At 38.7% G+C, this 24,335-nt stretch overlaps 1 protein-coding gene across 1 annotated transcript; it reads left to right on the forward strand.

Moving 5' to 3' along the window:
• The first annotated feature begins 7 nt into the window (after positions 1-7).
• Positions 8-15,245, forward strand: rab38a (RAB38a, member RAS oncogene family). Its single transcript, XM_042486436.2, has 3 exons — positions 8-1,927; positions 7,540-7,820; positions 13,465-15,245. Exons 1-3 carry the CDS (start codon positions 1,729-1,731, stop codon positions 13,618-13,620), a joined length of 636 nt encoding a protein of 211 aa, XP_042342370.1. The 5' UTR covers positions 8-1,728; the 3' UTR covers positions 13,621-15,245.
• Positions 15,246-24,335: the final 9,090 nt, after the last annotated feature.

Below are 24,335 nucleotides of genomic sequence, written 5' to 3' on the forward strand. Positions count from 1 at the left end.
ATAACTTACTGTAAGGAGGAAAAGTAGCGAAAAAAGATTTACCATCACAAGCTACTTTATGTGGGTACATTTTTAATTTTCTGACTAAAGTAATCAACTACTAGTATTGTAATTAAGTTCATTTGTGAGGCACTGAGTATTTTCATTTAATGCTATTATATTTTAGAGAGACTTTCTTTTTATGTCACTGCACTAATCTGACAGCTAATTTGCAGATTCAGTTTTTAAATGCATAACGTCCTATAACATTAAAATGTTTCTCATTAATACAGTAACAGAATCTGCTGCAATGAATACTTTTACTGAATTGTAAGTACTTTGATTTTTATTTTTTTTTGCTACAATAAAAGTAGCAACACCAAAAAGTAGGAATACTCTGCTGTAAAGTCCCGCAATGAAATCTTTACCTGTGGCATCAAAAACACTTTAAATACAAAAAGTAAAAGTGCTCATTATGCAGAAAGGCCCATTTTAGAATAATATATCACTGGATTGTAATTAGTGATGCATGAATGTGTATGTCACTTACATGCTGCAGCTGGTAAAGGTGAAGCTTATATTTTGTATTATTTATTGGCCTACTGCCCACTTGTTAATGTCAGCAAGGGATCGATGAAGTTTTATATTTATAAAAACTAGCTCACTAAATGGTAGAAAATATAAAAGTAGCTAACAGTGAGTTGCAAAAAAAATGTTTATTTATAGTTTGTATTATGAATCTGACTGCAAGGTTATCAAATATACATTGTGGAGTAAAAATTACAGTCTTTACCTCTGAGATGTGGAGTAGAAGAAGTATACAGAAGCATAAAGTAGAAGTACCTCAAAATTGTACTTAACCCTTTAAAATCCAGACAGATTGGCTTGATCTCTTTCAAAAAAGTGGAAAGAAGGCAATGACCAACTTTGAAAGAAATAAGCCAAATCTTAGCAAGAAATTATTTATTAAGTAAAAGATTACCAGAAAAAAAGAGAAGTGAAAATGAGAAACAAGAAAAAAATGGCAAAAAAATTATAATTCTCTTAAAATAATTTTAAATATATAATTGCAACAATTATAAAATATTAATTTAAATATAGTTCTCTGTACATTTTTTCCTATATCCTATAATTTCTTGCAATTTGAGGTATATTTCTTGCCAAACTGCTCATCACCCTTCCCCATGTTTTTGACAGAAATCAAACCAAATTGCTCAGGGTTCAAAGTTTTAAATATTTGTGAAAAGCGTCTGAGAGTAATGGAAAAGTGATGTCGATCAAGGTTTCAGAGGGTTGAGTAGTACAACACTAAAGAAAATGTAGTTACTTTTTACCGCGGCTTTTTTTAATACAATTTGTTTACAATAGGCCTACTTTTACTTTGCAAGTGCAAGAATTTTACTTCTAATGGAGCATTTGTAACGCTGTTATGCTATTTCTACGCAAGTAAGTCATCTAAGTGCTTAAGATTTAAAAAGTGTTTATCTCCTCCAGCTTGCATGTCCTTAATAGGCTGCACCCCGGCACTCCCAGGCTGCTCCCCTGCCTGAGTCACAAGGTCCAGACGTCCCTGCTCCACTTCCCTCTGCAGGCCAAGGCGTTACGTTACTTCTCCTCCTCCTCTGCTCTCGCTTTCTCACTCCCAGCTCTCCTCAGTCCTCTGTCCACTGTCCTGCGCGTCCTCCCTTTCCTCCGCGGCCCTCTCCAACACTGTGGATTCATGCTCAGCTCTCGCCCTCCTCGGTCGCCATGCAGAACAACCACAAGGAGCATCTCTATAAGATTCTTGTGATAGGAGACCTCGGGGTCGGAAAGACCAGCATCATCAAGCGGTATGTGCATCACAACTTCAGCCCCAACTACCGAGCCACCATCGGGGTGGACTTCGCTCTCAAAGTCCTCAACTGGGACCAGGAGACGGTGCGTCTGCAGCTGTGGGACATCGCAGGTACAACTTCTACACTCACATCAAAAAGCAGATTTACAGAAGGGCAACAAGTGTGGAGGTTTATTATGGAAACCTGATAAGAAATTTGAAATTCTCAGAAAGTTTCCGTGACTTAAACTACTTTCATTTACCCAGATTTTATTTTTGTAGAAAACCACTGCCAAGGACATCAGCTGATACAGTAGCCTATCTTTCAAAGAATAATAATAGAAATAAAAAAAATTAATAAAAAGGGGATTTTTTTTAAGTTTTAGGTTAGCCCATATGACAGGTCACACTGGACAAAAGTAGCCTAGATGGATTAGTTTCTTGGTAAATATTATTTATTTTCTGTTTGTTTTTCAGATTAAACAAAAAATGGAACATTCTGTTAATAGACATTAAATTATTAATTTATTAATAATTGATAATTATTGTTTTAATTAAATTAATCATTAAATAAATGCTCTCAGTTAATTGAAAATCGCCTTTTAAGTAAACTTAGCTGAAGGCTACATTTGGAAATTCATTAATGATAGTGTTAAGCTTTAGTTCAGGAGGAAACAATGTTTCAAATCATGTTGTTTATTCTTTTTTGAAGATCACATGAATGAATGAATTGACTTACAATTTCACAATGGGGTGGTTATGAAAATATTTAATCCCCATCCTTTTCCATGTCATTTTAGATTAGAGAAAACTTTTCAAGTCACAAATTAAATATTTATCAGAGGTCAGCTGCTCAAATGGGGAAATACAGACTTCTTCCCTCAGTAAAGGCAAAAAGTTGTTTCAAGTCATGTACGGTGGCCTGAGAGAAAATGTCATGTGGATCACTGACTTTCAAAGAATTGTGTTATTTAGATGTGCAGATAGTTTGAGGTTTGTGACAAAAGAGACAGTGATCCAGGGAATGAGCATGAGACCGTTTCGTCACAGTTGTTATCTGGGGTTAATGTTCCTCGTGCAGCAGCTGACCTGCTGGCATTACTCACTTCAAATCACTTGGCAAGTACATGTTTCTCTTTATTTACACACGCAAGGATGCCGAGAAGTTATAAAACAGAAAAACAGTCTGAAACTGAGGTGCCACAATCACACATGGGTCATTAGTATTATCTCACATTTTTTCACGTTAAATTCATAAAATATTTATGACCTTTCAACTTTCATGAACATAATTTTGTTAAATCTGTTTTATTCTGTGGGGCAATGTAGTAGTGACATCTAAGTTGTCTTGATGAGTTTAAAAAAGCTGATTGAATTCATGTTACTCATGAATTTATTCATTCATACATAGATGCAATTATTCAGTAACAGTAATTCTGTCTTGCCGCCAGTGACTTTTGCAATCTTGAACTGCATAACGTTCCTCACATGTAGGATACTTTGTATTTTTTGTCATTTTTTAAATTTGTACTTGGTACCATGTAGAATGCATTTATTTGGGTTCAGATATGACTCGCCCACTCAGATCTGGAGATCAGAGCCGACCTTTTTTATAAGAAAATAGAGAATATGTTCCATGCAAAGGAAATATTCTAACGTCTTTCTCTCAGTCAATATTTAAGATGCTTCGATTGCCTTTGGCGGGCGCAGAAATAATTAAGGCGTTTGAGTGGGATGCTGCTGGGTAAAATACCAAACCTAAAGGCTACGTTGGTCTCATCTCACATGAATGTCGGCTGAGGTTTAGAGGAATCCTCTGACCTGCTGTTCTCTCCCCTCCTGTGCGCCTTCTCCAATGAGCGCAAGCGGTCATGTGTCTCAAACTCATGTGAGGGAGATTTGAGGCCCCGGCTCCTGTGTACAGAAAGCTTTTATTGTGGATCAAGAAGAGTGTCTCCCTCAGAGAAAACTGCTAAAGGTCTAAACTGCATGTGCACCCTGCACTCGCCCTAAAGTTACAGAAGCCGTAGGAAAGCCTGGATTGTTAATATTACAACTGCATAATCTGTACATTGTAATATCATATGTACTCTCAATTTAGTTTGGAAGGCAACATTTAAAGAATTTGTCAAATACACAGGTTACAAAGCAATTATGTGGATCAAATGTCCTTTTAAAAATAGTTATGTCTCCATTTTAACAGACTTTACCCAGCACTACTGTGGGTTTGTTTGGGGATCTGGTGATGGACCGAAGTTTTCTCATGCCACAGACGTAATAAATCACCTGCTGTTTCTGTGCATTTCCCAGGACAAATACTAACTTCAACCGTTCTATTTTTGACTCCCATTTTTCGATGACAGGGAGACATGGCTTACTGCTCGGGTATATAGCATTAAGATATGAGTGAGGCTGGTTTTGTGCTTATTGGGGGGTTTTTACTGATAGGTTTTTTGAAATCACATAGATAAACATGCCAAAGGGGAGTCTCTGGCTGCAGGCAAGGTACAGAGAAACACTTGATGTCTTTGGCCTCGGCCCTATGTAATCTTGACTGAATTAGACCTTTAATCCCCTATTAATGAAGCCATTAACACTCCCTACATTAGGTAACCTTAAAGGCCCCCAATACTTTCTCAATCAGCTTCTATCAGCACTATTAGAGTTTACACATTAACATGCAATTTTCTACCACAGATAAACAGTTTGGTTTGTTTTACATGTGATATTTCTATATTCATGTTTTTGTCTGTGTTCTTTTTACCCATTTTAGTTTAAAAAGGTGATATCATGCATTAAAGCTGATCAAACTACACCCACAGAGTCCCAAAAAAACAGATAAGCATTCATGGTAATTCCTAAAGTTATCTTTTTTTCTGAACATATTTAATCATGAATATTTCATGTTATAGAGTAATATTTTTTATTAGGTCATTGTCCAGAAAACATGAATATGTTTAAGTTGCCTCACACAGGTAGCTGGAAACATTTTTTTTTACTTGGTATACAGTGATACTAAACTTTTTTTAATAAAAAACAAGGTTCTTCTGCTGTTCTGATGTGTCCTTGAACAAGACGCACGTCCTCCCAGCTGTTCTGCAGCTGACCCTGTGCTCTGATCCACCTGTGCAGGAGAGCAGGGGCCTCATTACAGAAAACTATCTCAAACTCCTTGTCCAATCTTAAACTTTAGTGTCAAAGATAGGACCTTCTTATTAACTTAACCTGTTCAGACCCCGCCATACATTCCAATGGACATACCTTTTCTAGGATGTCTAAATCTACGATTACTGTCATCTGACTTTACCCAAATACACAAGCTTATTTGATTGGATGTCTGTAGGCCAATCACAGCTGGCTACATCATCTAAAGTGGACTGCAGTAGAGCCTTTTTTGCTTTTTAGTAAGTGTGACCATCTGTGAGCAAAGGAAGAAGCACATGGCACAATGCAGGTCTGTTAATCATGTTATTTAAGTACATAATTTGAACTGTGTTTAAAGTAAGATATTACTTATACATGTCAAAATATCACAAAGATTTATAGCTTTTTCTGTCCATTGGAACGGACGGACGGATCTAAGTGTCACCGGAAAATGAATAGGTAAATTAAGTTTGAATGGGGAAATACTGTTCTGATTTGATTTTCTAATGATACAGTCAGCTCATAATGCCACTTATTGATTATATATAAATAACATTAATCTTGGGAGGTTTTCAACACACTGATTTTGGAAGATATTTCAAAAATTGAGTATATTCTGAGTAGTTATGAGAAATACAATACAAAATACACACGCAACATGTTTTAAAGCATCACTTTAGTCATTGATATTAGCTAACTATTTATGAAAAATAAAAAAAACTCGTTTTTTTTGCAGTTCTGATAGGACCATGTTTTGTTATTTTTACTACTACGTGATATCTGCATTAATATTCTTGGAATGGACAGAAAAAAATAATGCACAAAGGAGTATTCTGATTGTATTATTGTTTTCATGTGTTTGGAACATAATGGAGATCTAAACAGGTTAGGAAATCCTAACTATAACTGTAAATTGGATTCTTCAATTAGTACTCGTCCTGTCTTTAATTAATGTACCTGTAGGGTACTTGAGATGGTCAAGCAGTTTTGGCAGTGCTTATTTTGAATTTAGGACAGGGTCTATGCTGTCCCAACTCAGGGAATTCCCAGATTAAGACGATTGGATAATAGCTAAATTCCTACCTAAGAAAAGATAGGATTCTCTTTTAAATGCAGGAAATATATTTCTGCAATAAAAAAATATCGGAAATTTCATACTAAACTAAGATATGATAGGATTTCAGACTAACAAAGTTGCTGTAATGAGGCCCCAGGTGAATAGCAAATGTTCATATGGGCCTCAACACAGAAGCATGTAATTAATACAACTCATTTCCTCTTCTCCTCAATGCAAACTGCTTTTGGAAGGATCAGTTTAGATGTTTTTTTGTCAGCAGAGTAAAGGTGTTTTGCCCACACACTGAACTGTGTGGCTGGCACTGATGGTGCTCTAGCAGACGTTGTGGATGGGAAAAATCTGTGTGGATACAACATTCCTACAGAGCTTATCGAATTAATTTTACCCCGAGGAATTTTTACAGTTCACAGGCAGAAACTCACCAAAGACTCCTCTCTTCTCCTCCCATCCTGCCTCTATCTGTACCTTCATCTTATCTCTCTCTTTCTGCAGCTCTGACAGTAAAAAAAATATGCATGTAATTATGTGTGTGTGAATTCGTGTGAGAGGGTGGGTATGTTGGGAATGCTTGCGTGGTGCATGAAAATGAGTAAATGGGATGATGCATGCCTCCATGTCTGTTTGCTGCTGAGGTGAACAAACATCAGTGATGGAAGAAGTATGCAGATCCTTTACTTTAGTAAAGTATTAATACCACACTGCAAAAATACTTAGTTACAAGTAAAAATTCTGCATTGAAAATGTTACTTAAGTAAAAGTAAGTGAGTATAATTAGGGGGGGAAGTACTTAAAGTAAAACTACTAAATGCAGTTCTAAAAATCTAAAGAAAACAAAAAAAAACATAAACAAAACACCTAATATCCCCCAAATCATCTTTGTAAAAAATAAAAAAACACTTTTTTTAAAAATGAAAACCAAAAACACCAAAAAATTCTAAATTATTTAAATAGATAGAGAAAAAACACCCCCAAACCTCCAAATTATTCAAAATAGAAATAAAAAACACCCCCCAAAAATTAAATTCTAGAGAAAAATAAAAATAGAAACTAGAAGAAGACTTACATTTTTAATAAAATAATTGGCAATTAATTTCCTGTTAATTGAGTGATTGATTAAATTTAAATTATAACAAATCATCATATTTTACAAACTTTTCTAATGACTTAAATGCAAAAATCTTAATTTGTAAAGTAGCTTCAGCTGTCAGAAAGATGTAGTGGAGTAAAACTATGAAATGGCATCAAAAGAAAATACCTAAGTAAAATTCAAGTAGTTTAAATTTGTACTTAAGTACAATACTTGAGTTAATGTATTTAATAATTAAATTCCACCATTGACAGGTATCACTTTCTTCTTTTTTGGTGCCAGCATGTAGCTGATCTCCATATAAAGGGGAACAAAAGATGAATTTCTCTATGTGCATCAATAGAAGTATAACGTGTCTTTACACTTTTACACCAGATCCAAAATTACAATCACTTTCTCTGTGTATCTGTGCTCCTGTCTGTGTGTGTCATCCAGGTCAGGAGAGGTTTGGCAACATGACCCGTGTGTACTACCGCGAGGCCATGGGTGCCTTCATCGTGTTCGACGTCACACGGCCCGCCTCCTTTGAGGCCGTCACCAAATGGAAGGAGGACTTGGATTCCAAACTGACACTTGCCAATGGGAAAAATGTAGCCACTGTGCTTTTGGCTAATAAATGTGACCAGGGCCGGGACGTTCTGACCAATAACGGAATAAAGATGGAGCAGTTCTGCCAGGAGAACGGCTTTGTGGGATGGTACGAGACGTCCGCCAAGGTGAGAATGACACACACACACACACACACACACACACACACACACACACACACACACACACACATAAATAAAATGCAGCAACATAGCTAGCAGGATGGTTGCTGTGGATACAAAGAGTGGCCATCAACAGGAGCTCTGAGGTTGAAGCAGGTGTGTCCTTCTGTTCAGTGTCTTTGAGAAGCATCTGACTCCCTACCAGCTGGACTGTAGCAGATCCAACACCTGATTACACTGTGGAGACGCTACCACAGAGACACATTCAGGGTATGAAAGAATTCTTTATACAAATACTCGACACACACAAAATGACCATTTCTATATTAATTACTCACCCCATGTTACGCTGAATTTGTGAGGAAAAGGTTGTTTTTCTCGCATGCCTCCACGGTGAACAGAGAATTTTTCTTTATGAATTGATTCTCAGATGAATCTGATCGATTGAATGCACAGGCAGAGTTCAAACGCACATGCTTGCCCAGGCGCACTGCTCTTCGTGCATTAGTTTTGTTGAAGTCTTCTATATAGTATGGTTTTAGTGAAAATGCATGCTTTTAGGAAGTACTGAGCCTACGACTGGAAAGATGAGACTTGGATTTTGCTGCACGAATTGTATGAGAGTTCTATAACGTATGTTTTGATAATGTTTTGCTGTTGTTGGACGTTTTTACTCCAATCTATGGAGAATTTTCTCTGTTTATGGATTCTTTCTGTGCCCTTCTGTGCAGAGTTTGAATGGTGTCCCGTCTCAGAGTGTTTTTTTTCTGGTAACTCCGGCTTCCTCCCAAAATCTAAAGACATGCAGGTTGGGTTAACTGATTACTCTAAATTGGCTATCAAATGAATGTGAGGGAATGGTTAGTCTGGATAGTCTGATGACCTTTCCAGGGTGTACCCCGCCATTGGCCAAGTCAGCTGAGATAGGCTCCAGGCCTATGAACCCTAAGAGTATAAAGCAGTTACAGCTAATGGATGGATGGTCGGATGGATTCTTTGTTCAGCATGGAGGCATGCATAGAAAACTAAGTTTTCTTCACAAACTTAACCTAACATGGGGTGAGTAATTGAGTAATTAATATAGAAAGGGTCATTTTGTATGTGAAGAATTCCTTTAAAGGATTTCTTCACATCCTGAATGTGCCTCTGTGGAAGCGTCTCCACAGGGGGATCAGGTTCTGGGTCTGATACAGCTGGTTGAGAGTCAGATGGACGTTTGAACAGGAAGGACACAGATTCAGTGAAACGTGGGGTGAGTAACTGACATACAAATGATCATTTCATGGGTGAAGTATTCCTTTAAAAGCGCTGAGTTCAACAGACTTTCATTCCTCTCGGGATTTGCCTCAGTCAATGAGCAGAGCTGAGTCTTGCAACAGACATTTCCACTGTGTTATTTCAGGTCAGCTGTACTTGCAGCAGTTTCATCCAGGAAAGGTGTCCAGCATTGATGAGTAAATATATCAGTCCACTGTTTTCCACAAACAGACAAATATTTCCCAGAGTTATAGTTAGAAGATAGAAGGCTGACACCATTTTTATGTCTGATTGTTTGATAGAAAGCTGTAGCCTTTCGTGTCTAAATGTGAGTGTTTCATTGAGCTACAAAGTACACAGATAAACACAACAAATGATAAAATATGAAACTTTTAAACCTAAAAACTAACGTGCAGTAATTTAAGACTCATTGATGCAGACAAGAATGAAAAAATGTGGCAAGTGAACTCTGACTGTGAGATGAGCTGAGGATTCACCCACCTACACACTAACGCACGGAGACACCAACACAAGCCTGACAGTGAATGTGAGGCAGGAATCTCACAGATGGATGGTAAGGGAGGGAAATAGACTGAGACGTGCACACACGCATGCACGGCTGCACACACACACACACACACACACACACAGTTATCCTCATAAAGTACAAATAACTGCAGTCAAACTTGACTTGATTTTACTCACTCTTGTTTTGTTTTGTTCCTTTTCACTGTAGCAATTGGAGGTGCACAACTGCAAGAAGCAGACAATAGAAAGTACTCAGAGCGTTTGCTCACAAAGACAGCACAGTCCTCTCAGTTTTTAAGGATATTGTTAACAGAAAATATTTTTAAATTTAATCTGTGGAAGTGACAGACAGTCATGTTGTTTCATGTGCAAGGTTTATCTGTTCAAATAAGTAAGAAGCCCTAAGTGCAAATTCGCAATAGTTGTAACCACATACACATGCATCCACAGATTCATGCATTCACACACACACAAAACCTCGCAAGCAGTTGTCACGAGTTCACTGATACTTTCCTGCGACAACCGGTTCAGGAGTTATGAAATGGGACATGGCTATCTATTTGTGTCGTGTGTGTGTGTGTGTGTGTGTGTGTGTGTGTGTGTGTGTGTGTGTGTGTGTCTTTCTACTAAGTTTGGTTACATAAATCTATTAAGATGTTATGTGCTATTTTTTTTTCATTCCACAAAGTTCTGTCTGTGGATCCAATTGGAAGATATACACCTTTATTCAAAGGCCAATCCCAGGTGGCAAATATAAATTAAAGATTTGAGCAGCTGAAATTAAGACAATAAACTATGGATGTTTAAAGAGAATTGGATACAGCGTTAGAGGTGGGGCCACGTTCATGCCTATGAAAGCTTCCGGTTTAGCTCTCCACAATGTTGAATAAGGATTAAATAATTAAATCATGTGTTTCATCTTGACTTTTAAAATGTTTTTGGACCAAATGGATCAAATTGCAATAGGGAAATGAGTTGTGGGCTTTTGAGGCTCAAAAAATGTATCCGCTGATTTACAGATGTCTCTTTCCTACTGCAAGTCTATTGGAAAAAGGGTTGTGTTTTTTGGCCCCCTTGCATCACAGGAAGGACCAGCACGGTGTTACATGATTTGGCCGCTATGTATAGCTGGCTTCAAAGTGTGGTGCATTTCCTTGGGGCCTGCAATAAACCAGTAAAGGACTTGAAAGACTTAGCTTACTGTTAAAGCGCCATCACCAGTCATGTGCAGCGGTGCCGTGGTAGTTGATGAGGTGGCTGGTACTACTCAGCAGATGGGTAAGTTACAGAGAAGAAAGTGGGTATACTCTTCTTTATATTCCAATAGCTATTTGTCTAATAGGTACATACATATACTGTAAACAAAGAGAGAAAAAAAGGGGTGGGTATACCAGCTTATTTGGTCACGTGATATATTTTTTTAATTGTCAGTGTGAGGTGGTGTGTAAAAAACGATGACACTGGTTGCACCAATGACTCTGTGTGCACTGTAGAATCTGAAGCTCATGCACCTCTTTGCTTTATAAAACCCTGCCAAAAGTCGTCATAATCGTAACCATAAATATAAATAGGAATTGATCCTGGATATAAAGCGATGAGCATTTTGATGCCTCAAGTGTCATTTGCACAAGAAATTAAAGTATTTTGCACTGAAAGAATGCATAGTATCTATTATGAATCACACTGATATCTAGCAAACTCTGAGTCCACTGCAAAATAATCTGCCAGAAGTATGATTTCAAACTTTTATCTTAAGCAACGCTACATGCGTTCTGCATGCACAAGAATCTCTTGTTCCAGATCTAACTGTAAGTTTGATAGATCACGGCGTGGCACACAGAGGGGGTTTGTGTGTGTGTGTGCAAGAAGCTCAGGGAGCTGCAGACGGCACCATGTCACATCCTACTGAGCACACTGTTAGATCTTATGAATATTCAGCATTTCTGCTGCTACTGCATCACATATTAAGAGAGTGTGTGGGTGTGTGTGTATCTCATTAATACTCGCTGCTGGTCCTCTCCTCGTGTGAACCTCACTTTGACACTCAGGGCCATTTATCTAGTTCTCCCAGCCTTAAGCTTCACCCAGGCTCTAAATCTTTTGTATGGGTGCTAGTTGAGCTCTGGATGCTGTTGAGAATGTCATTTTGCATTTTAATTCAATTTTAATGGGTTGAATAGGAATAATCAGGCAAGACTAGTTTTGCAGGATTGTTTCTTTGGCATTAATTATTTCATTAACAGACATTGTGGTTGTGTAAGAAGCATCATAATCACAACTAATTCCAGATCATTGTTGCATGACATGTCCTTAAAGATAAATAACATTTTTAAAATGACATAATCAAAAAACAAACAGAGAGAAATGTATGTGCATTGGTGCAAAAATGCTATATAAGTTGTAACTTATTCAAATATACAAAATGAGGATAATAGAATATAATGAGCAGCACTTTATTTGTCTGAGGAAGACAAAAATCCTTCTGTTGTTAGTACTGTTTGTTTAGAAAATTGCGTCAACTATATTTCGTTGATACATTTTTCATTCTGTCCTCTTAACATCATATTGAAGCTACTCACCTGTCACAGAAAACACACTCTTTCACATTATTCAGTACCAAAGGAATCATTTTTGATTAATTTCGTTTGATTTTGTGTGATACAGATAAGTGTGAAAAAAGTTTCAAGAAATTAATCATTACATTTAATATGGGTTTGTATATGGATGTCTCTATTGCAATGGTGGGACAGAGTCAAATCCCAAGTCCTAAACTTTGAGCTTTGAGTCCTAAAAAAGTCATAATACGCTATTCACCTAATTTTATGGCATTTTAACACAGTAATAATAAATTAAATGTACAAAAGTTATGAATGCTTTATAAAATTTGTCTTTCTTTGGTAAAATGAGTGTGTTGAAGGCTGCTTTGTCTCCCTCTGTAATTTTCAATCTGCACATTTACCATACTGCAAATCATTTTTTGTTCTTTTTTTCAAACTGGCGCTCAGTAACATAAAGTTAGTTCTTCGTGGTTCTCTCCTGCAGCCGGACTAGATGCTGTGAGATAAGTTCAAACTAAGAGCTGACCTAAGTGAACTGAACAGCACTAATGATAGCTGAATCAAGGCACACTTTGAAAATTTGCTAAAAATGTTCTAATCTTTGAGGGTAACAGGAAGGCATCAAGTATTTTCCTGATTTTGTCATATCAAAACAATTTGTCTATCAAGTCTGACTCAAGTCCAAGTCATTTGACTCAAGTCCACACCTCTTATAATAGTAATTTCTATGTGACCATAGCATTTTATCTACTGTGAGAGTATAACTAAATTGTCCAAACTGAGGAGACACTTATTTTCTCTATCAAGAGCATGTAAGGCACAAAATTATTTGAGAATAATTTGTAATATTGCACATGCAGACATTCTTTACAAACATCTCTTTCTTTCTGTATTTCTGACACCGCAATTATATTGTTCCAATCATCAATATAGAGATGTCACATGTTACACTTGTTTGATCACGCGTCATCACATTGTATTTGTGTGTAAAGAAGGGCTAAGGCTGTAATGTCATTTGTCACCGCCCTCTCTACAGAGATACAGTGGCTGCAGCTGGGGAGAAATTTATGTTAAACTCCCTCTTCAGTTTGTGTTCACATCATGACTGTTGGCTGGTGCGTCATTTGTCCACTCAGTTTAGTAATGGTCCATTTGGTTCACTCACCTGCTCCCACAGGGTTTTTTTGGGCGCTGGCACTGTTATTAGTTCCTTTCATGAAAATGTTTCTCCTCTCTTTTCTCCCCCACCCGGTCATACCCCTATTTCTCTTTTTATTTGTGTCTTCTTCTTTTTCCTCCCTTTTCAGGAAAACATTAACATCGATGAAGCAGCTAACTGCTTGGTGAAACACATCATTGCCAGTGAGAACGACATGCTCCAATCAGAGGTCCCTGACACCATTACCCCCCAGTTAGAGAATGACAAAGGCGGGACATGCTCCTCCTGCTTCAGATCCCAGTAACAGCCTCCGACAGCTGGATGTCCTTTTGTATCTCATTACACACAAAGTCGAGTTTGTCTGTGAGCAGGAGATGGAGGGAGCACTACTTTGACTGTTTCTCTTTTTTTTAAGGAAGCATGTAGGGTGTCAACTCTTTTCCTGTCTGGTAGCTATGGTGGGGTGGGGTTATTGGATGTGCGGGGGGTGACAGACAGGCAGCTGGCTCAAGAAACAAAGACAGAAAAAAAGATGGATGCAGCTGTGTGCACTTGTCAAAGGCAAGGTCACCCTCTGGGCGACTTCAAGCCTTAACACTGCCACTTCGGTTACCATGGAGACACAGTTAATGAACACATGCACAGAGAGATCACAGCAAATCACAGTGTATCTGTACAAAGGTCTGAAGATGTATTTTCTGTTTACAAACCACACCAATTGTCTCTCTTTCTCCCTTCTTCTTTTGCCAAGACTTTTTTTATGTGCCTGGGTTTGTCTCAGCTTTTCTTTTCTCCTCATCTGTCCCCAGCAGCATCTTTTAGTTTCTCGCATGTCATTCTGGGCTAATAAGTGGGCAAAAAGCAAATATATGTACACTTTTCCTCCAGATACCCAAAGCAAATCAATTTCAGTACAAATAGAATATTAGCTCTGGTTTCTTTAGATATGGTTTCATTTGGTTATGTTTTTCTTGTCTTACCTCTTGCACATCTGCCACCTCCACTAATGTATAGCAGATTATATTGATGTTATTTAAGTGCCTTTTCTAATACAAACCATTTTATTTATGTCTCCCCAGGAGAAAAAACTGTGAGTCATATTTTTTTCTTTGTCTCATCAGAAATAAATCAGCTTCTTATTTGGAGATTATTAAATTTTGATATGTTTCTCCTAAAGCCCCCCTAGAAGAAATAAGGAGCAAAAGAATAAATCAGCAGGAGTTTTTTTTTTTTTGCTGTACTCATAGGCTTTTCAGAAGTTTCTCTGAGAACAGATAAAACACACAGAGTTGACACTTGAATTTGATCACGAGACAAAGTTTTGAAATTTTATAGGCTAATTTATAAGTCAACTGTGTTTTTGATTTTACTGTTACCTCAAGAGCTGATTATTTCAGCAACTAAAGATCAGTACAGAGAGAAAAAAATAGCATTTAAAGATCTTACGTTAATTTATGAAGTATGGGAAAATGGTCAAAATCTCATATTTATGTTAAATTAAGCTTAGTTATGTCAAGGAGACATAGGCTGGACAAGGAAGAGATTTTATTTTGAATTTTCCTTTCCTCTGGGTTCACTAGATATAATCGTTCATATTTACATTTATAAGTGTACTTAAAGGTATGTACCTTACTTTTCATCACTGTGGTAGAATTCCACTCATTTCCATAGTAATGTATCCAAAATACTGACAAAAATTGTGTGTTAAAGAATTTCATTTTGAAGCAAAGATAAGTCTATTGTTTCCATTTGAATTCAGTGGTTTTATAATTTATTTTCCACTGTTTAATATTTGTAATATTTGTAATTATGGGATAATTGCATATATATACATGTACATATTATATACAGTATAGTAAGACAGATTATAGAACCAAAGATATATCCAGTTTTGAACATGTTCATATGAATAAACGGAGCTATACCGACCGATGTCTGTGTGTGATTTTATGTGTTATAGTCTGCACACCCAGATGTTTTTAATCACTTTGGCTGATGATACTAGCAATGTTGAGGGTGTAAATCATCTTGCGCACACAGGTGTAACAAATTAACACATAATAAGGAGTAAAGGAGCTGTCAGCTGAAGGGGAACCTATTGTGCTCATTTTCAAGTTGATGCTTGTGTTTTGGGCCTCTACTAGAACATTGTTTCCCAAACCTTCCTCAAGTAGGTACCTCTTGTCCTGCATGTTTTAGATTTCTTCCTACTGCAACACAACTGATTCAAATGATCAACTCATGAACTCCTGAAGCTGCTTGATGACAGGCTGATCATTTAATTCAGCTGTGCTGCAGCAGAGAGAAATTTAAAACATGCAGGACAAGTGGTACTCAAGGAGAGGTTTGGAAAACGCTGTCCTATCACACCCTGTTAGTTATGAGCTGACGTCAACGTGTCTCAAAAGTTTAAAAAATGTTAGGAATAGTATGGGAAGGATCTGAAGCCTGAGGTTTTTGTTGACAGAAATTACATTTAATGTTTACGTCATTACTTGAAACTGAGTCCTCTTTAAGTACAGTTTGTACACGCCCACATGATCCTGAGAGGAAATCTTATCAAGCAACAGAAAAGAAAACACTTTGGTGAGTAGATGGGCATTAGTGTTACACTTATGCAATGGGATAAACTTCTGTTGAAACTTACCTTTTCTAACATAAATGTACAGTGGGTTTTGTTTTGATGTGGGATTAATGTCCTTATTATTCCACTTGTTTTAAGAAAGCTCTCGACCATGTCTGTGTCCCTATGACCAGATCCAGATATTTTGTTACGAGTCATTTAAACCAGTCAAACAGCAGAAATTTAGAGGCGCTTCAGGGAAGGAAATCTTATTTAAAGAGGGTCCCTGGTGAAATGAACACCAATTTCAGGGTTTTCACATCTCTAGGCAGATAGTGTTTTTGGGTTGTGACCATGTGACTGACATCCCCGTTTTTTCCAGCCGAAATCACTAACAAGCTGTATGATAGATAAATGCTGTAGTATTTTTGAAAGTAGGTTGCTAAAAATCAGGCAGCACCATATCATTTCTGCTAAATGCACAAAGCATTGAAAGCATGACAAATTCAAATTGATGCAATTCAAAAATCTTCTGGTGCTGAACCAAAGAATTTGTTTCCAGTACTGTCTCTCTTAAGACATCTCAGGCTCGTTGGGCTCCACTGGGGAGAGGATTATGTTTTTCTCACAGGATGAGTTACTGGTCACTCCCACTAGTATGATGAAATCCAATTTCACAGAAAAAGGTTCAGATTTCAGTATAATAGTTGTTTTTATTTTCCTCTGTGACCTGCCATGTGACTGCAGGCAGCCAGCGCTACACTGTCTTCACCTTTATGCTAAATACATCTAGACATCTATTGTACTGTTTATGAAAACACAGTAGGTCATGGCATACTGTGCCCAGAATTTCTGATTATTTCCTCTACTTTGGCTTTCAGAGCAAAGAAGACAGAAATCTGGGCCTGACAACACTGCCACACTATTATCCTGTGTTAGCTAGATTTCAAATGACTTATATCAAATTTCTATGACAAAAAAGCAATCACACAAAAAAGATCCTATGAGGACCATGTAAATTAAATTTATTTTTATATGCTTTTTAAACCCAGCCACATGCTGTGTCTCAGATACTTCACTTAGTGCAGTGGTTTCCAACCTTTTTCCTTAAGGAAGCCCTCTCTCAGCATTGATTAAACTGACAACCCCTGACTAAGTACCATATTTACAAATTCTCCTCTCTACGATGCTTGGCCATTGTTATGTTAGCTTTTTGGTTGTTTGCGTACTTTTTGACGTGGGATGAGGCTGTTCAGCAGTGAGTTGAAGGCTCTTTGATAATAGCTTGTGTTTAGGTCTTCACCAAGCCCTCATCCTGTGAGATGTTTTAACAGTTTATATCTAATCTAAACTTTAACAATAACAATTCCATTTATTTTTTTCAACAGAAATTAATGAAATGCTGTGATATAGACCTGTATATATATATTTTCTTTATTCTTTCTCGCTACCCTTAAAATCAAGGCCTTGTGACTCCCTGTCAAGCTTTAGAGATCTCCAGTGGGGGTTGGAACAGAACAGGATACTGTTGTGTCAAATTGAATACGGCTGTTGTGCATTTCTAAAAATGATTGCAGCATTTGACCATTTGTACTTATATTTTTAATGGCAAATTGCTACCAGATGGATTATTACCACTAACATTTGACTGTGATTGTCAAAACATCTACTGGCTTGCTCAGCGAAGCAACTGTCATGCCATGATGAAACTAGTAGAGACAGTCCCACCAAAAATCCCTATGTACAATTCAAATAAATCCTGGGTATTCAAACCCTGGTACAATGCAACATTGTATTGAAGAAATATGAGGCCAAACTTAGAAATAATCCACTTTATTTATCATGCATGAAGACCTGACACACTTAATCAGTAATGCAATGTCGCCCTAACCCTTTAACTCAAACACTTCATAGCAAATTAAGCACTAATAAAGCATTCTCTTCAGGGCTTCTCCTTCCGGACCAAAGAGCAAAGGGAGATCATCATGATGGTGTTCAAGACATGCAGCTGGTGGGTGGCTCATGTAGCTGCTCCAGCTACAGATATAGCTGCTCAACTGCTGCAGCTTCCTTGGCCTCTACTTTACAAGTTTAATGGTCCCTCTTCTTACATTACTGTATGTACTTCATGCCACCCCTGCATAAGTCAGTGCCCCACTTGGGCCACCCAACTGTCAATTTTTTGACCGTTAGTGCACTGCGTTTTGCAATACTTGTCATTGTGACCACACGTAGGCACTGAAAACAAATGTACACAGCGAGATATTTAACTAAAGTTTTGCTCAGTTTGTGTGTGTTTTACCAAAACATTACTGTCCTGTTTTTCAACCATTTTCAGTCTTTTGCCTCCACTAGTCCTCTCCTTTATCCTGACACACACTACGTCAAATTAACACCCTCTGAAGATAACATTTTTGGCCTCGTTTTACACTCTGGTTTCTTTTCATCTGGAGACACAATCTATTGTTGAGCAGAGTCTTTGTGGGATAATGGTTCAGAGGTGAGGGCATGCGCTGGAAAAAGATGGTGTCACTCTCTAAATTGTAATAATAATTGGATTGAATTTTCAGCTTTGATGTAGCAATTTATGATAGGGAACAGTGGGCAGGGGGAGCAAGAAGAGACATTATGTGGGAATTCTCCTCCGCGGTGTCAGAAGTTGACCCCCTTCTCTGTACACCCACACAGGCAACCTCCTCACACACAGTGAAACATACACACAGATGATCAGAAGACTTCACAGATTTATCTGCTCTCTGCTGGTCTCTAAGGCAACAAGCTGCCCAAAGAGTGATAGTGTCGTGTCTCTTTACTTACAGACCCTGTCCTTGTAGTTCTTCTAGATTCCTTTCCCATGTAACACTGAAAGATGAAAAAAAGGAGACACAGAAAGAGTGAAGAGAGGAACCATAATAAGGGACTATAATCACAAGACTTCTCAGTCATACAGGATAAGAAGGAAATAAGCTGCACGTGATTTCAGGATGACTTAAAAGGCTTTTCTCTCCCTCTCTTTTACATACACTCACACGCACACACACTGATTCAAACACACACATACACACTAAGACACATGCACACGGCCTTACCTGTCAGTGCATCTCTATAATTGTGTTGTACATTGTATTATACTGTATTGTATTGATTGCTTGCAATAGCCTTCAGCTGGAGTTTGCAACTGTATTTCTTTGCAAGAAGAAATCCTTGAAGGGTCCAAGTGGCCGCTGTAAAGTCAGTGCCCACTCAAATGACAAATTACCCTTTGAAGAGAAAGTGTATTCACTTTGCTGCATTGATACATATAAGTATGAATAATAAAATGTTATGAGCTTGGCAATAAAACAGCCCCAGTGAAAATACAGGCGCTGAGCTCGATTGCAGTGCTACTATATGGTCGATAAACATTGAGAGAGGTGTTGGAAGTGGAGGCTGTGGCAGGCGTACTCTGGCTGTGAATTAAACACCCAGTAAAATGGAATCAATAGCAGGAGCCAGGGGAGACTCTGGATGAATGAAAATAGCGGCTGCACCTCCATCTTTGATCGATAAGTGTGAGGGTTTGTCTGTGTTTGTGTCTACCTGTGTGTGTGTGAGTGTGTGTGTGTGTGTGTGTGTGTGTGTGTGTGTGTGTGTGTGTGTGTGTGTGTGTGACCTCACAGCAGCAGAAGTCTCTCTGAGTTTTAAATGGAGTGCGATGTGGAATATCAAAGGCCTACTCTGGATGATTCATCATTCGCAGCCAGCTTGGCCAGAGAGAATCTGCTTCAGTACCAGACCCAGGGCTCTCTCTCTCTTTCTCACACACACACACACACACATTCAAATGCACTATTGATTTCACTTGAGGATTTGTAAACACTTGCAGCAGTGATAGAGTTGTGTGAGATGTGTCATTTGTACATTTTTTGCCACCAAAACCAGCCTTTGCACATTTAGATTTAATGGCAATTAGAAGCCTGTTGTAGAAAATGAGTGTTTTGTGTGTTTTTAATGCGGTCATTCATATGTTGATTCAAATGAGTAGATATTCCTTTAGAAAGTGGTGATTTGAATCGGTTTGGCCCATTATTTGATTCCTCTTAAGCAGTAGTGCTAAAATTAGACTGGAACTGTGAAATGAGTCAAACATTTGGGGAGGATGCTTGTGGAAGCACACAGGTGGTTACCAGGGCTGCGTTCAGCTCTTACAAAACGTAGCAAAATGTTTATTCAAACACAATAAGTGGTGCATTGAACACCCATGTTATTCAGATGCACTGCTGGGCTTCACTCAGTTCAATTCAAAGGGGCTTTACTGGAAAGGAAACATATACTGTAGCTACATTACCAACTAAGTGGGTGGTTGTTCAATCTGGAGTCTGTAGCAAAACGATGCACAAAATTTTCAGATTGAATCTGGGTTGGGCTTACCGAGGAGCAGAACCTGTTTTAGTTTGAAAGGGGGCATGCCGAACTAATTACGAGAGATGATTAGGACCAGGTCTGGAACCTGAGTTGATGAAAGATGTTTCTGAGTGCTGCAAGGAAGGCAGATGGTGGGGTTTCCTCTTTCTCCCTATGAAGTTTTGATTCAAGTTATTGTCTGTGAATCTGATGTCTGCAAATAAACAGACAGTGGACGACAGACACTAAGCGGTGGTGGACCACGGAGCGAGGTGACTGTGTGAGGGTTGTCAGATCAGTGCCAGGGCAGCAAGGCAGCAGGTAGGCCCACATCCCTAACCTTTAGACGGGCAACGCTGATGTTCTGATAATCTATATGTACATCTGTATGTACAGCCAAGTCCTGGAGGAATGAGAGCCTTTGTCTTCGGTAATGGTGTACAGTGTCCAGGGTGGTGTTTGTCTTGACATTAGGAAAAGGCAATAGAGTGTAAAAATTCATTAGATATTTTTTACATAAAACCTTTTGCAGCTTTTTATATGTATGTACATTATGCTTTTATACAGAAAAAGGGAAGATATAGTACTATAAACTCAGTTTGGGACAGCATCAGAATATATGAAAATTATTTCTATCCATTCCACAGTTTGTCCAACATGTCAAACTTCTGTTCTCTATTTTTTCTAATGTGGGATCTTAAGTATTTTATGCAAGTAATAAAACTGCAAATTCCCACCCAAAGCCGCCTCAGAAAGCTCAGTTCCTGCTTCCTTTCCCCACTACATTAAAAAACATGTTTTCATTTTTTGCCTAAAAGAGAGCATTATACACGATAGAAATGCACTTTTAGAAAACTCAGATTCTGCTGCTTATTAGTCTGTTTAGTGTCCTGACTAAAAGAGAAGTCATTCTGCTCTTTTTCATGTTAGTCCTGCAGAGATTGAAAACTCTGCAGTGCACTTGAAATTTTTGTCAAAATCACAAAGAAAGAAAAACTGTGCTGGGGAGCTAAAGAGGACACATTAGGTATGTCTCTGTCTAAGTCAGACAGTACTCCTACAGTACTTAACACTGAATTGAGCAAAGAACAGGAAGCTATTTGTTTGAGATGTTTCTCTATTCAAAAGAAGAGATGAAGAACAACACAGACTATTTCTCCCTTGTATCACATGTGATGAAGTTCAACTACTTTGTTGTAGTTTTTTTGCAACACTATTTTTCTAACAGGCAGCGTAGTCTGTCAGACAAAAGAAACATCATATAGTCCCTGGATGAAAACGGTTTTGAACCTTTGAGAGAAAACATAGCTCTCAGACCTCAGTGCCGTTCCTATGCTATAAGAACTGTCTCTTTGTGTTTTAACAGCACACACTATGAAAGGAGAGGAAGATGAATGCCATCATCTATTGTTACAATAAAAGACTCAAAAATCCCTGAAGAGTTTAGAGGATTGCCTTTGTATACTTTTCTTTCAAGCCGTGCTAGACATTGACTTTTATTCATCAACAAACATTAAAATTGTTTTGATTTTTAGTTCACAGTTTTCCGTAAACTGGCTGCTATTAATTTTACATTATACACAAAAAGCAGCAGGTAGTTACTTGCATTCAGGTAGTGAGAAATGCTTGAATGTACACAAAAGACAAATACTAGTTTTACAGACTCATCACAGACAGCTTAGTATGCAATTGGATCTCCGCCTGGTTTGAAAACTTGGCATTGTCTCCTAAGTCACAAATCTGGCCTGTCATCCACCCCGCCACACAGATCATCAATGACGGACAGCCTGCTTTCTATTTGAACAGGCTCTCTTTGTATGAGGTGACACAGTGGCTCAGTGATTAGCACTGTCAACTCAAAGCGAGAAAAACTCACACACGTGCTGTGCTGAGTTTGCATTGTATTTCATTTGGGTTTTGCCTTCTGCTTTCCCCCTTTAAGTCAGATATTGACTGATCAATAGGTATGTGTGTAAGTCTGTGTTAACATTGCAGACTATTGACCTGGTCTATACCCTACCCTACTGATCAGGGTGTTTCTCTAGTGCATGCTGGGAGAGGTTCAGGTGCAGAGAGGGAGGCTAACACACGTAGTCATTGCTCATGACTTAACAGCTACAGGGAAGTGCAAATGAAAGAAAATCCAAAAATTTACAAAAATATCTCATGTGCAACTGAGTTTTAGTTCCTGCTCCATCTCTCTTTCAGCAAAGGGGAAAAAACGTTGAAAACCCCTGCATCACACGTTATGTGTCCGTTTGGTTCAGCAGGATTTACTGCCTGCACAGATTGCTCTCAGTACATCAGCAGCTGTCTGTCCTGAGATCAGCACCTTGGACAGCGATTGTGACAAATTTTGGTGCAGTGTCTAAAATAAGGCTGTTGATTGTAACAGTGTTGTGCGTTTCACTCTATTGTCTCTGGAATTGTTGTTTTTCATGTACTGAGTCTACATTCTACATGCACACACCACAATGTCCTCTGTGTAAACAATAGGGCTTTATTTGGGTCACATTACCATATAATTGTACCCGATATGTCCAGTTTACCCTCTTCCTATTGTGGCAAGAGAAGGTAGGAAATATAATTTATGTCAGTATGGATTTAATGGTTTCCACTTTACAACAACTGCCTCTCCACTCAGGAAGTTGATTGCTGCTGCATCGTGTTTGTCCCTGGGTTTCTTTTGGCCAAGGCCACTGCATGTGCGTGTGTGTGTGTATGTGTGGCAGCAGCATGTTTGCTGGCGCTCTTTGCCTTGGCAGGAAAAAGGACTGGGTAGAATATTGGTCAGCAATGCCCTTCCCCTCTGTGCCAACTCTTCTAGCGGATGTGTACAGAACAGCATGTGTACAGAATATCCATGTTAATATGACCTTGCACTGAATGTGTTCAATCCTGTGCATCAGTGAGTGTTTTTTTTGCCTCCATGCATTCAAAAGCAGTGCCTGGATTTGTACTCTGGAGTCATTCTGAGTGTCTGTGGATTCAGTTGAGCAGCTGTGGTCCTTTCTGCAGTGCCTTACAGCGCTATCTAGCAGTGTATGTGTTGCATTGCACAAACACTGCATACCAACAAACACACTCCCACATAATCTGGCTGCACAAACACATGGAGATAAAAAAAAAAAGTAAAGCTCTGCAAAACTAAAAATGACTGTAAAACTTTTGTACATCTGTTTAACTTTTAACACTTGACTCTCTGATAACTAAAAAGAAATCCCCAAAGGAACTAAATTACTCTCTGGATGTATATGTAAGGGTGGCAGACAGAGTACAAGGAAGCATGGATGTTGACGTATCAGGAGGTAGACTGAATAGTTACATGGATGGCTGGAGAGTCGGAGGAAGGGGAGGAGGAAGGTGGGTGGATGAGAGGTAAGCTGCCAGGTAGTGTGGGAGTTTGAGGGCATGTTCAAGAGTTGTGTCTCTGAGCATGTGTGTGTCTCCTCTCTGTGTGGGTGGGTGAGCGAGCATGGGACCGAGTGATCGCTCACGTGGAGGCAGTTGTCATGGCAACAGAGGATGTCGTCTCATTCCGCAAGATCTCAGCTGTCCCAGAATTCTACAGACATCTCTCTTCTCTCGTCTGTCTTCGTCTCCTTCTCCTGTTCTCATGTCGTGTTTTTTTTTTGTAACAAAACACCCACTCACTCCTCTTTCTGCACCTCCTCTCTTATCTCTCCCCTGCTATTCTCCAGGACCCCCCCCCCACCCCCTCTCTCTCTCTTGCCCCATATCTCTGCATTCTTCAATCCCCAGTCCTCCTCCTCCCACTCTCTCTCCCTCCTCCTCTCTTCCTCAGCCATAACAGATATAAATATAGGTAATAAATTGTAGTGAGGCTGACACAATGTTTATTTGTACGTGTGTTTGGATTTTCACTCCAATGACCTGCAGAGACTCACTGGTGGGATATCCCTACATAGGGAGCTGTAATTCACCATACTCCCCCTCCTCCTTGCCTTACATGGTACACCCACAGCCCATTAATTTTAACATCAAAACACAGAGGCCAATTAACTCTGTGAGGCTTGGGACCCTCCAGCATTTCTAGTTTCCCACTGGTGCTT

The sequence above is a fragment of the Plectropomus leopardus genome, chromosome 6, assembly GCF_026936395.1.
Source record: "Plectropomus leopardus strain MGB_pleo_1.0 chromosome 6, ASM2693639v1, whole genome shotgun sequence".
Classification (NCBI taxonomy): domain Eukaryota; kingdom Metazoa; phylum Chordata; class Actinopteri; order Perciformes; family Serranidae; genus Plectropomus; species Plectropomus leopardus.

Coding starts and splice junctions, on each gene's coding strand:
- rab38a (XM_042486436.2), top strand. CDS start 1,729: ATGCAGAACAACCACAAGGAGCATCTCTATAAGATTCTTGTGATAGGA. Junction 1,928..7,539: donor GCAGCTGTGGGACATCGCAG/GTACAACTTCTA, acceptor TGTGTCATCCAG/GTCAGGAGAGGTTTGGCAAC. Junction 7,821..13,464: donor GGTACGAGACGTCCGCCAAG/GTGAGAATGACA, acceptor CTCCCTTTTCAG/GAAAACATTAACATCGATGA.